General features: G+C 40.7%; 1 protein-coding gene across 1 annotated transcript; it reads left to right on the top strand.

Moving 5' to 3' along the window:
* Positions 1 to 1,296: 1,296 nt before the first annotated feature.
* On the top strand, positions 1,297 to 4,986 carry F5891DRAFT_982092 (uncharacterized protein; the record flags this gene model as incomplete). Its single annotated transcript, XM_041377195.1, has 15 exons — positions 1,297 to 1,581; positions 1,883 to 1,928; positions 2,725 to 2,852; positions 2,976 to 3,056; positions 3,133 to 3,322; positions 3,388 to 3,435; positions 3,493 to 3,610; positions 3,659 to 3,695; positions 3,751 to 3,877; positions 3,986 to 4,059; positions 4,244 to 4,279; positions 4,412 to 4,501; positions 4,554 to 4,645; positions 4,704 to 4,796; positions 4,845 to 4,986. 15 exons carry the CDS (start codon positions 1,297 to 1,299, stop codon positions 4,984 to 4,986), a joined length of 1,587 nt encoding a protein of 528 aa, XP_041223769.1.
* Between the last annotated feature and the right edge of the window lie 7,492 nt (positions 4,987 to 12,478).

Genomic DNA, 12,478 nt, shown 5'->3' on the forward strand with positions numbered 1-12,478 from the left:
TTCTGAAATGAGTTTTATGAAATGACTACAGAGCACTGAGAATGTGCAATGTGGACAGATCACTGATGGCTTTTATTTGCAATGCCATGCCAGACACCATAAGAGAGACTCTCTATGACAGGCTGAAAGTGTCCTTTGACAACCTGGACATCTTCCAAAGTTGGCTGCTCTCTTCCACCAACCAAAGAGACAATCAGTTTGAGACAGTACATTTCTTATAGTGGAATTATTATGGAGTATCAGTAAATATTCAACTCTCTAGGCATGCTAATAAGCTGACTTAGGGCTACAGAGCAAATCAGCTTTTAATGATGTTCATCCGCACTTCCTTGAGGCCCAAACTGCAAAGGGCTCCCAAAAATTCAACTTCACTCAGACACTCCCTTATCTCTCGCAAGAAACTATCAACCACCAACAACTTTACCTTAATATTCAGGCATCACTGGCTGATGTTTTTGAGTGGATTGAGACTATGTTAAGCCCCACTCACACATGCATGAAGATGAACAACTAATACATCATGTTAGTTTTAAGCTGGCTTGTCCAAAGAGTACAAGGCATTGGTAGAACTGGTGGAATTGCTACCAGGTGTTACAAGTAACATTGGTTACCTGGCTCCCCTATCAATTTCCCTTCATCCTCACCCTCACCTGCTATTGGCTTATCCTCCTTTACTGATTATCTATTGACTGGATCCTCAGGACCATTCCAGTCCCTCATCTCCCTCCTCTGGTACCAACGTGCACACGTGCCTTTGGGCTATGACTCATGCCACTAATGTGGCTTTTCTTATCTCACCTTATCTTGTCTTCTGCATCAGGTAATCTATCCGAAAATAACATAGCTTTATAAAGCTTTATCTTTTGTAAAATTTCACAAAATTTATATAATATCTATCATAATTGCACTCAGCCTGACAAAGCTTTAGATAGGCAGCCTACGTTGGAGAAAATCACCAAAGGCACAATTATGATATATATTGCCAATATCTGTCAACATTTGCCATCTTCTGCCATTCTTGACAAAGCTTTAGATAGGCAGGTTACACTAGAAAAAATCACCAAAGACACAATTATGATACATATTGCAAACATCTGTGATTCTTGACAAAGTCTTATATAATGTCAGACTACTTCACACAAAATTGCCAAGAAATTCTCAAAGTCTCAATTTTAATACTCATTTTATCACTTTATGAATCAAATCAAATTTTAATTGGGACTGGGGCATATATGTGTAGTACTAATACAGGAGAGAAGAGAGACATGGTAGAACATAAAATAGAGAGATAGAAACATGGCAATTACCTGCCTCAAGAGAGAAGAGAGGGACCACAAGAAAAGGCCAGGGAGGAGGAGGCCAGGGAGGAGGACCAGAGAGGAGGACCAAGGAGAAGAGGGCCAGGAAGGAGAAGGCCAGAGAGAAGGACCAGGAAGGAGAGGACCAGGGAGAAGGACCAAGGAGAAGAGGACTAGGAAGGAGGGCCAGGAAGGAGGACCAAAGAGAAGAATTAGGAAGGAGGAAGAACTGGGGAGGAGAAGAAAAGGATGTTGGCTTGAAGGGCCAGAAGAAGTGCACTTAGTGTGTAGATGAGATGAGATGAGATGAGAAAAGACAAGTTTCGAAGTTGAACATGAACCACAACTTACATAAGCATGGGTCATGTGACACAGCCAGTGCAATGTTATGCAAGCAGAGATCAATTGGTGGAGAGTTGTTGACACAATTATAAGATAAGATATATCTATATCACAATGATAGTTTTTTTGCAATTCTTGTTCATTTAATACCAAGTTGTCATGTCTATAATCAAGCTTTATTTATGCATATGATCTTATATAATTCAGTAGATTTTTGATTTTATTTCACAAACTAAATCTAGAAACAACAAGTTTGTGCTGATTTCCTGATACCCAAGATACATCAAGGTAACATTTCTTGCATAGTCATATCTTAGTTCATATATATGTGATATCATGATAATGATATCTAAGGCTAAAACATAACATGTAATAATGTTTGTTGATTACCAATTATATCTGGTCATATCAATTTCGGATTGATTTCCTGATGTGACTCATGCCTGCTGCGCATTATATCTTTACCATTGGTCCATTCCAATGTTTCTCAGTCTCATTCCACATTCAATCATCCACCACTAATCTGGTTCTGCTGCCAGCATACCTATACCATTCTCATCTCCCCTTTACCCTTACCTACAGTATGGTAGCCTTGCCCTTAACCCTTTCCACTTAGTATAAGTAGTTGGTCACCTTGTACTAGATTCCCTAACTTGAATCTACTTAATCTTCTCTGGAACATACTTCTCTCTGAAGCCTCTCAGCTTTAGTCTCTAGTATCTTTCTTAAGTGCTCTTTGTGCTTAAGTCTACCTTGATTGATGCTCATCATTTGGACAAGACTATTCTCACTTTGAGATTTCTATGACTTTAAAGACATTCGTCTTAGAAGTCATGTGACACGCGCTTCTGCAACTACTGCTGACAAGACATCACCAGTCTCACTCACTACATCGGATCCTTCTGGTTACGTCACAAATGTTAGTGGACGACACCCCTCTTAGGGCTCTGCATAACAGACCTATTTGAGTGTGTAACACCAGAGAAGCCAGATAGTCCAGTCGCTCCATTTGTCTCACTGGTAATCAACATTAATGTAGCCACACTTGGGCATTGAGACTCTAAAGATAAGTTGCTTTGTTTAGTATTGGCAGTAGGGCGCTTCACAAGGGGAGGACTAGTATTGAAAGAGCAGGGTCTTGTGGTGGAACTTGAGCATGGTGATTTCATCACATTTACTTCTGCTAATACCACTCACTTTAACTTAGAGTATGTGGGTGAGCATGCATCATTGGTTTTACATACAGATCAGGGTTTTGACAAGTGGAAGGATGAGCATAATGGTTGGGGGGATCACTCATTCTTCTACTGACCTAACCTTTGAATATCTTTAAAGCTTATTTCAATCATACCTTACAATATCTCATCCAAAGAAGCGAACATCAACCGACAAGCGAGCCTATTGAGACCCAAAAAGGTGATGCATTTAATGTTATTTAATATACAGCCCAGCTGAAATTCAGAGAACTTTGCACACATACTACTTTCAACAGTCAGCTCCAATGCCACCCAAAGGAAAAAGAGGCACTGCTAAGCCCAACTCTAAACCTAAGGCTGTTTCCAAGGCTCTTTGCTCTTATACATCTACTAAAAAGTTCTCAGCAGCAGATGCCAAGAACTTGACAGAACTGCACAAGGCCCAAAAAACTGTTCAAGCAGCAGAGGAGGCAGACAAGAAAAAAGGTAAAATTCACCTGTATAGTTGAGACAAGACTGACACTCTTCAGTCACTTGAAAATGATCAGCAGCTCTACTGGAGCAAGATGCACAAGCTGAAAGGGATGATGAAGCAGAGAGTCAGCAATATTCAAGACCCTTGAAGCACATCAGGAAATCTTGATTGGAATCTCCAGTGGAATCTTCTGAGGATGAGCCAGTCCTAGACATAGTAAAAAACCTATTAATCTTTAATGCAGAGGATGAGGAGGACAATAATGAAGTTCCTGGAGAAAAGCAAGGCTCACATTCGGAGTAAGATGTTGACAAGGAGGAAGGTTCTGATGATGAGGAGCTTAGTAGCAAGAAGGAGTATAGCAATCTCCTGAATGATGACAAGGTGAGAGTTACATATTTCATTGTTTATTTATTTATTCTCTGAGTTCTTGACATAGGTGATGGTAGAAGATGATAATGAGCTATCTAACTCTACAAGCTCCAAATTTAGCAGGTGCTCCAGCATAATCAAAGCCAAAGTGACCCTTGCCATGTTCAGCACACCACATTTAAGGAGAATCACTGGTATTGCCAATAGGACTATGAAACACCATGGAGCTTTGTCTGGTGGCTTTTCTACCAACCACCAGAAGGAATCCAAGACATGAGGTATCATTGTTGAGGCTTGTTAAGGCAACCAGCAGCTGACAGAGAAGCTAACACAACTAGATAACAACCTGGACATAAAGAACTTGCTGGTCAACTATGTAAGCATCTGGATATCCAAGTTGCCATGCTGATTGTTTGCTTTGATCACAGACATGGCAAGGGCAGAGTACATTAAGGACTGAACTTGTACTAAAGGCTAGGCAAGGTGCACCTATCTGATTTGGGCTCACTGAGCTGGAGAGTAGTGAGGAGATAATTAGCTTCTGCAAATGGCTTCTGAAGGACAACATATTTTTGCATGGTATCATCAACCTAAAGGTAAGTGCTAATAATTCATATACTAAGATATACACTTATTTGTATGTGCGTACTTGACAGCAGAGGACATTTGATAAAGCCAAGCCTTAGATGAACTAAGCCCTAGTACTATTGATCTGTGATTAGTTTTAGTTAGTCAAGGGAGACACTATCAAGATGGACAAATGCAACAACTTGTATCTGGAGTTTCCTAATGCTCTTCTAGCTCTTTGCACCAGTGCTGTGAGTTTCTCTTTTAAATGAGAGGCTATTGCTAATGCAAGGTCTCTTCTAGATTCAATGTGTACTCAGAGGTTTCTTATTAAATGGCAAGCTTAAAGGGATAGGATCTGTTGTCCCCTTCACTAATGAAAGTTACCACGACAAGTGCATTTTTCCTTTTCTTTGACTTTACTAAAGTTAAGTTGACATCCTATTTTGACAGGTTCTCTAGCTACATATCTTCGCTTTCTGAATTCCAACGTGATACACCCTCTTTCTACAAGCTGATAAAGATGGATATGAAGGATGCTCTCAAGTATATTTTGATTTATTTATTATTAGCTCTAGCTGATTCTTTTGGCAGAAAGGTCTCTCTAGATGCTTCCAGCATGCTTAAGAAAACCAGCACCATGAAAATTGACAAGAATGCAATTGAGGAGGCTGCAAAGAAGGCACTGGCAGAAAGGGAGGCAGCAGCATCTGGTAGTAAGGGAGAGGAAGAGTAGTGATATGAGCATTTTAATGGGTGTTTTAAGAGTACATTTAATGAGCATACAGTGGCTCAAAAAAGTGTCCCAATGTTTGTAGGTTTTCATGTAATTGTGTTATTGCGAGCCGGGGTGTGGGAATCTGACTAAGTCAAAGGGAGGTCTCAAAAAGCTCCGCTTCTCGGCTACAATTATGTTCCCTATAGCGTGAGAATAAATTGACACCGTGCGAAGATATGGCTATTTTAATTAGGTGACTCATTGGGACACTTTTTTGAGTTTCTATTAAAATATGAAAATCAGATCATTTAGACATGACACCATTTACAAATATATATATAAATGGTCCCATATTGACAATATGGTCTCATTTTAATATCCTGTACATATATAAACCCTTCCAATAACATCATGTCCCTTATAATCAGCATGAAGTCTATTTCCTCTTCTCAAAGAGATAATATCCTTTTTCTCTCCACCTCTGGTCTATTTATCAGGCAGATTGCCTCCAAAACTGGTCTGGGGAAGTCAACTATTGCCAGGGTTATCAACCAGAATATTCCCAACAAAGAAAATGTCAAAATGGGTCGTCCTTCTAAACTTACTCTGCATGACAAAAGAGCTCTTGTTCATCATATTATATCTGGAAAGGCCTCTACTGCTGTTCAAGCCACAAAATACATCAATTCCATCATCACTACCACTGTCTCCACTCAAACAGTCAGGAACACCCTCAAGGAAGCCAATCTTAAAGCTGTAGTCAAGAAGAAGAAACCCCTACTGTCACCAGCCCATAGGAAAAGGAGACTAGCATTTGCTTTAAAGCACCAGCACTGGACTATAGAGGACTGGAAGAGAGTTATTTGGTCAGATGAAACTAAAATCAATAGGATGGGGTCAGATCGTCAAGAGTATGTTTGGAAAAAGGCAGGAGATCCACTTGGAGAAAAAGAAGTGAAAGGTACTCTTAAGTTTGGAGGAGGAAATATGATGGTGTGGGGCTGCATGGGGTGGTATGGGGTGGGAATTCTATGTGAGGTGAAGGGGAGGATGAATGCAGAGCAGTATGTCTCCATTCTGGAGGAGTGTCTGCTCAAAAGCATGCAAGAATCAGGTATTGATGAAGAAGACATTATCTTCCAACAAGATAATGACCCCAAGCATACCTCAAAGTTGGCCACCAAATGGTTTGAGGACCATGATATTACTGTCCTATCATGGCCAGCACAGTCTCCAGACCTCAATCCCATTGAACATCTTTGGGAATTACTCAAGAGAATGCTTGCTGCCTATCAAGACCCACCTAATGGACTATTTCAGTTATGGGAGAGAGTTGTAGTAGAGTGGGGAAAGATTGCTAAGGAGGAGTGTCAGAAATTGATAGAAAGTATGCCTAGGAGGGTAGCAGCAGTCATTAAAGCTAAGGGAGGAAACACTAAGTACTAGAATTATAGAGATTATGTATAATTGATTTAAACTCAAAAAAGTGTCCCAATGAGTCACCTAATTAAAATAGCCATATCCATATCTTCGCACGGCGTCAATGGAGTCTCACGCTATAGGGGACATAATTGTAGCCGAGAAGCGGAGCTTTTTGGGACCTCCCTTTGACTTAGTCAGATTCTCACACCCTGGCTCGCAATAACACAATTACATGAAAACCTACAAACATTGGGACACTTTTTTGAGCTACTGTATTTGTCAAATTGATTGGCTTATCAAGTTTGTGTTTTTTTTATTTGATGATGATCTAAGTTGGCTATTGTAGCTGCTGATAGTTATTAGTAGCTATGATGAACAATTGATTTTTGTAACAATAACATATTTATTATAGCACTGTGCTGTCATAATAACTGCTGAAAGCTAGAGTTTTCCATAGTAAGATTTTTTGTAAAATGCTGCTGCTATTATAGTTACTATAGAAGGAACTTGTTCATAAATGGTATAGATGGTATTGCAGCTATTATAGCTCATAGTTGCTGCTAGAAGCTATAATAGCAACTGTGCATTTTCCTGATGTTGGAGCATGTCAGCAAATATGTTGTTCATCATAGATTGAAAGTGTCATATCCCGTATTCTGGACCTACATCTGACATTGTTCCCATGCCTCATCCAGACCTCCAGACCACTGTATCTCTATACATCAGACCTCCATACCTCTGCAGCTAGCCTACATCATTCGTTTCTTGTCCCATTGCCCTAATGTCATATGCTTCTCGTCCGGACATCTGATCCAGTCCAGTCTGGTCTGATCTGATGTATAGCTACACTTCCAATCCAATATATAATAAGCTCCTTAATTTATTTCCTGCTCATATAACATTAACACAGCTTATTCAGTATTCCTTGTTCCCAGTGTAGGGATTCATTTCTGGCTGGGCTTGTAAAGACTGTTTTTACCTTACTTTATGTTGGCACTTTGTAGCTTACATAAGCAAGTTATCTTTTCACCAGTTACCAGTATGAGTCTGAGAGATCAGCAAGTTTCTATCATATTTCCTCTCCTCTGAGCCTTGAGCCTAGTCCAGAAACCCTTTAGGGTCGAATAGCAGCTAGGTTCTGCAAGACCCAACATTGTTCAGACTCACCATCTGAATTGTTGTACCTTCACCGGTATCTGGGTTATACTTACTACTGGTGTAGGACTTAGAGTCCTTGTGGCCTTGTAAAGGCTATTTTTGCAGTGTCCCATAGGTCCTCGCATTGCATGCACTAATGCTAATATGGCACACATCCTTTCTGCTATCAGCCGATGGCTGTGGCTCATTGTCATATCCCGTATTCCGGACCTACATCCAATAATATTCCCACACTTCATCCGGACCTTTGGATGCCTTATCCATGTCTCCAGTCCTCTACCCATCCGGATCCCTGCACCTCTACACATCTACATCCACACATCCAGATTCAGATCCCTTTACCTCCATACATCAGACCTCCATACCTCCACAGCTATCCTGCTTCATTCATCCTTTGTCCTATCGCCCTAATGTCATATCTCATACATCCACGCATCTCATCTGGACCATATCTGATTCGGTCCGATCCGATATACGATAAGCTACTTAATTCATTTCCTGTGCATATAACGTTAACACAGCCTATCCGGTATTTCCTTGTTCCCGGTATCTCGGTTATACTTACTACTGGTATGCTTACTGATCCATTAACCTATGCTTCATTTCCAACTTGCGTTTGACAACTTTGCTTATGCTTCATACATAGCCTCGGACCTTTGCTTATTGATCTTTCCGATAGTCACTTAGTATATAAACTCTTGTACATGTCCTGTAGTTCCTCAGTCTGAATATCATATTAGTCCTCGCACTAGTCTTCACTCTAAGTCCTCATATCAGTTCTAGTCTTCCAACTTAGTTGTTATCCATCTCAGGCCTAGGGAGTTTCTCCCTAGGCCAGAGCTCTACTTATCCGATACTCCGCTCATCCGCTCATCCACTCATCCGATCCTCTGTAGTTTCCAGAAGTTCATCTGGATCTTTCCCGTGGTCCTCCGGACCTATTCTGCTTCGGACTTTGTCCTTACAGCCTTTCCTCTTTTTACTTCTACTCAGGACAAGTCCTGAGTAGCCATTATACATATTCATATCAGGATGAAACCTCATTGTAATTTCTGGAAGTTCCTCCGGAACTTTCCCACACTCATCCGGAAGTTACTTGCACCCATCCGGAAAGTCCTTCTGAAGTTTCCCGTGCCTTCGGATGTCCTTCAGACGTCTTCGGACTTTCTTCAGACACCAATCTGAAATTAAGGGCACATACTTGGGTAAGGGGCGCAGCGCACGAGCTGAAGCCAAGCCCCTCAGAATCAGTCCTACCCTTTGTGCATGGTCTTAACACTTATGTGCATGTATCGGATCACATTGGCTTTTCTTTGGCTCCGTCGTGCATCCTCCTCCTGTCCTATCCATGTCCTCCACTTGTCTATCAGTGCATATTTTACTTGATTTGGATTAGACTGACCATATTTCTAATGCTATATCATTTATATCTCTATTACTTTCGTCATGGACCCTTATTACCTACTACCGCTACCTACTTGGCTCCGAATAGTGCTTCGGCACACTCTCATATATACTTGTACTTACAAATTTTCATGTATCTTTCCTTCTCACATAAGAATCTATCATCCACTTGCACACATTAACATCTGAACTTGAAATCTAAACTTTGCATCAACTGCTGCGCATGTCTATCTAATGGCCATGTTATCCTTTCGATTCCTTGCTTCACTAGCCTTTGCGCTACTTACAAATTCGCTGTCTCACCACTTCTCCTTAACACTTTGTGGTGCCCGCATATCTATTCCACACAGCTGCGCATTACCACGTGTCAACATATCTTCGGCCGCTCAAACTCGCTTTGTGTCATGTCAATGGCGGCTCGCTCGCACTTGCATTGCATTGCACTAGTCCTCACGCTCCATCCATTCTCAACCTCCTTTATTAGTTTCAGTGATTTCCCTCCATTTTTATATAGAAGAATCATTCTCAGTAGCAATCCCCTTGGGCCAAATCATATACTTGTGTCCAGAGGTCTATTTGAGTTTTACCCCACTTCACCCTTTCTTCCCCTTTCACCTCTTCTCATCCAGCTATCATTCCTCACACACACTGGTATGCTTACTGATCCATTCACCTATGCTTCATTTCTGACTCATGTTTGATAACTTTGCTTATGTTTTGTACATAGCCTCAGACCGTTGCTTATTGATCTTTCTGATAGTCACTTAGTATATAAACTCTTGTATATGTCCTGTAGTTCCTCAGTCTGAATATCATATTAGTCCTCACACTAGATCTCACACAAAGTCCTCATATCAGTTCTAGTCCTTCAACTTAGTCAATATCCATCTCAGGCCTAGGGAGGAATTCCCTAGGCCAGAGTTCTGATCCTCCAATCCTCCACTCATCCACTCATCTGATCCTCCAAAGTTTCTGGAAGTCCATCCAGATCTTTCCTGTGGTCCTCCGGACCTATTCTGCTTCAGACTTTGTCCTTGCAGCCTTTCCTCTGTTTACTTCTACTTAGGACAAGTCCCAAGTAGCCATTATACATATCTGTATCAGGACAAAACCTCATTGTAATTTCTGGAAATTCCTCCAGAACTTTCCCGCACTCATCCAGAAGTTACTTGCACCTGTCCAGAAAGTCCTTCTGAATTTTCCCATGCCCCTTCAGACATCCTTTAGACATCCTTGGACTTTCTCCAGACATTAATCTGAAATTAAGGGCACATACTTGGGTAAGGGGCGCAGCACATGAGCTGAAGCCAAGCCCCTCAGAATCAGTCCTATCCTCTGTGCACAGTCTTAACAGAAAGGTTGCAGGTGAGTTACACATGCTGAAAAACATTACTGTTGGTTCAAATAGACCATGTGAAGTGGTGAAGACTGCTTTCCATTGATCTAAAGTTTTCATTTGTATATTGTTATATCTCCATCTGATGTCAAAATTGATGAATATTTTGGCGTCTTTGAGTTTATCTACAAGATCATAAATCAGCAGTAAAGAGAAGTTATTCTTAATCATGTAATCATTTAGATATCGGTAATCCTGGCATGGTCAGAGGGAGCCATCCTTCTTTGCCACAAAGAAGAATGGTGATGACTGCAGTGATTCAGATGGTACAATGGTTCCTTTGGCTAGGTGTTTGCCAATGAAATCATTCATGGCCTTCTCTTCTGCTATATTAAGTGAATAAATCTTGCACTTGCATAGTTCAAAAGAGTCTTTGAGTATGATTTTGTGGTCAATTTTTTGTCCCGGGGGTAGAGTACCATTAGTGACTTTGCCAAATACATCCTTATACTTTCAGAAAGACTCAGGGATGAGTTCCTTGAAGGTTTTCTTGATAGGTTTCATAAATTCTTATGCAAGTAACTGTGAAGTGTTCTGTGCTTTCCACACTAGGGTACCATAAGTTGAGTAATACCAGTGATCTGAGGGAATATGTTTGTTAGTGAGAGGGGGTTCAGAACTTTCCATAATGTATGTTCCAATGACATGTTCTCCTTTAATGTAGGTAATAAGGACATCCTCGGGATCTATAACATCTGTCTCATCAGTTTTAGGTTCGGTGTTAGAGGGTTTGGGATTATTAGAAAAGGATTCTGGAATGGTTTCCTGAGACAGATCCCATTCCTCATCTAAACTTTCCTGTGCATCATAAAAGATGTCTTCTTCTTCAACTTCTTTGATAGTTAGTTTGATGCTTTGTTTGGATAGGTGAACTTCTTCTTTGGTCCAATCAATATCTGGGTTTTCTTTCTTTAGCCAACTCATTCCCAAGATGTGTCTTCCCCCCCAAGAAGGTGATTAGGAAGTGTGTTCACATGGGAATTCCTCGAACAAGAAAGAATAAATTACAGTACTGTGTGATGGGTAGCTGCTTCAATGATTTTCTTGACCTTAGAAGAGCAAATGGTAAGTGGAATGCACATAGAATTATGATTGCCAATGCTCTGTACTAAAAGTCCTACTCTGGGAGACTCTGACACCAGTGCAGGTTCCCATTTTAAAAATCCTCATCTTCAGATTCTTCCTTCTTCTTACCCCTTTTCATCTGGTATGCTTTAAATACCTTCCACTCTTGGAATTCCTTATATTCAGCATCCTCCTTGTTGGAGCTAGATGTGATGTTAGTTTTCCTAGTAGATATAGTTACTGTAGGATGATTTGGGTAGTCTTTGGTGAGCCCCTTCTTGCCACATTTGAAGCAGAGGCTATTCTTGTGGCATGAGGTAAGTCTTTCTTGTTTTTTTCTCACCATCATCATCTATTTCTGCCTCCATTCTATCCACATCCATTATGTAAGAGTCATGAGTCTTTCCTTGTAATGGTAGATAAAGGAAAATCCTTCTTACTTTGACATCAAGGGCTTTATTAAGCCAATTGTCGATTGTGGTAGGGATATTCTCCAATGCTAAAATAGCAGAGACTAGCTCACACTTAAGTCTATTCCTGAAGAAGAGAATCTTCATGGCTTCTTCTTCGATGCCAGTATCTGCAAGAATGGTGTGGAATAAAGATGCATACATGGATATGCTGCCAGTTTGTTTAAGGGTGGTGATTCTACAGAGTGTGGTATCGACAATGTTCTTCGGGTAAAATATATCAGTGAATTGTTTGGAAAATGCATTGTATATTTCAAAGTCAGTTTCACTAGTGGTGGCTTTCTTTAGTTCTCCTTCTGCCTACCTTGCTGTTTCTCCTTTTATCATTCTACTAAGGACAAGAATAATCTTCTTCTTGTCTTTGTTATAGATCTCACTGTTGAGAGCCATGTGTACCACCATATGAAGGAACCATCCAGTTGCCTTCTGAGTATCTCCATTGAAGATCTCAGGCATAGATCCAATTTCTTTAGGCATGTCTTCTTCATCTGTTTCTTTATTTGATGGGATAGGGATGGGGTAGGGGGTAGATTGGACAGGTGCAGGGATAGTTTCATAGCCTTGTGTCCAAAAGTTCTAGCGCTGTCCTTGGGGC

Source organism: Suillus fuscotomentosus (assembly GCF_016647785.1).
Source record: "Suillus fuscotomentosus strain FC203 chromosome Unknown F5891scaffold_41, whole genome shotgun sequence".
NCBI lineage: Eukaryota > Fungi > Basidiomycota > Agaricomycetes > Boletales > Suillaceae > Suillus > Suillus fuscotomentosus.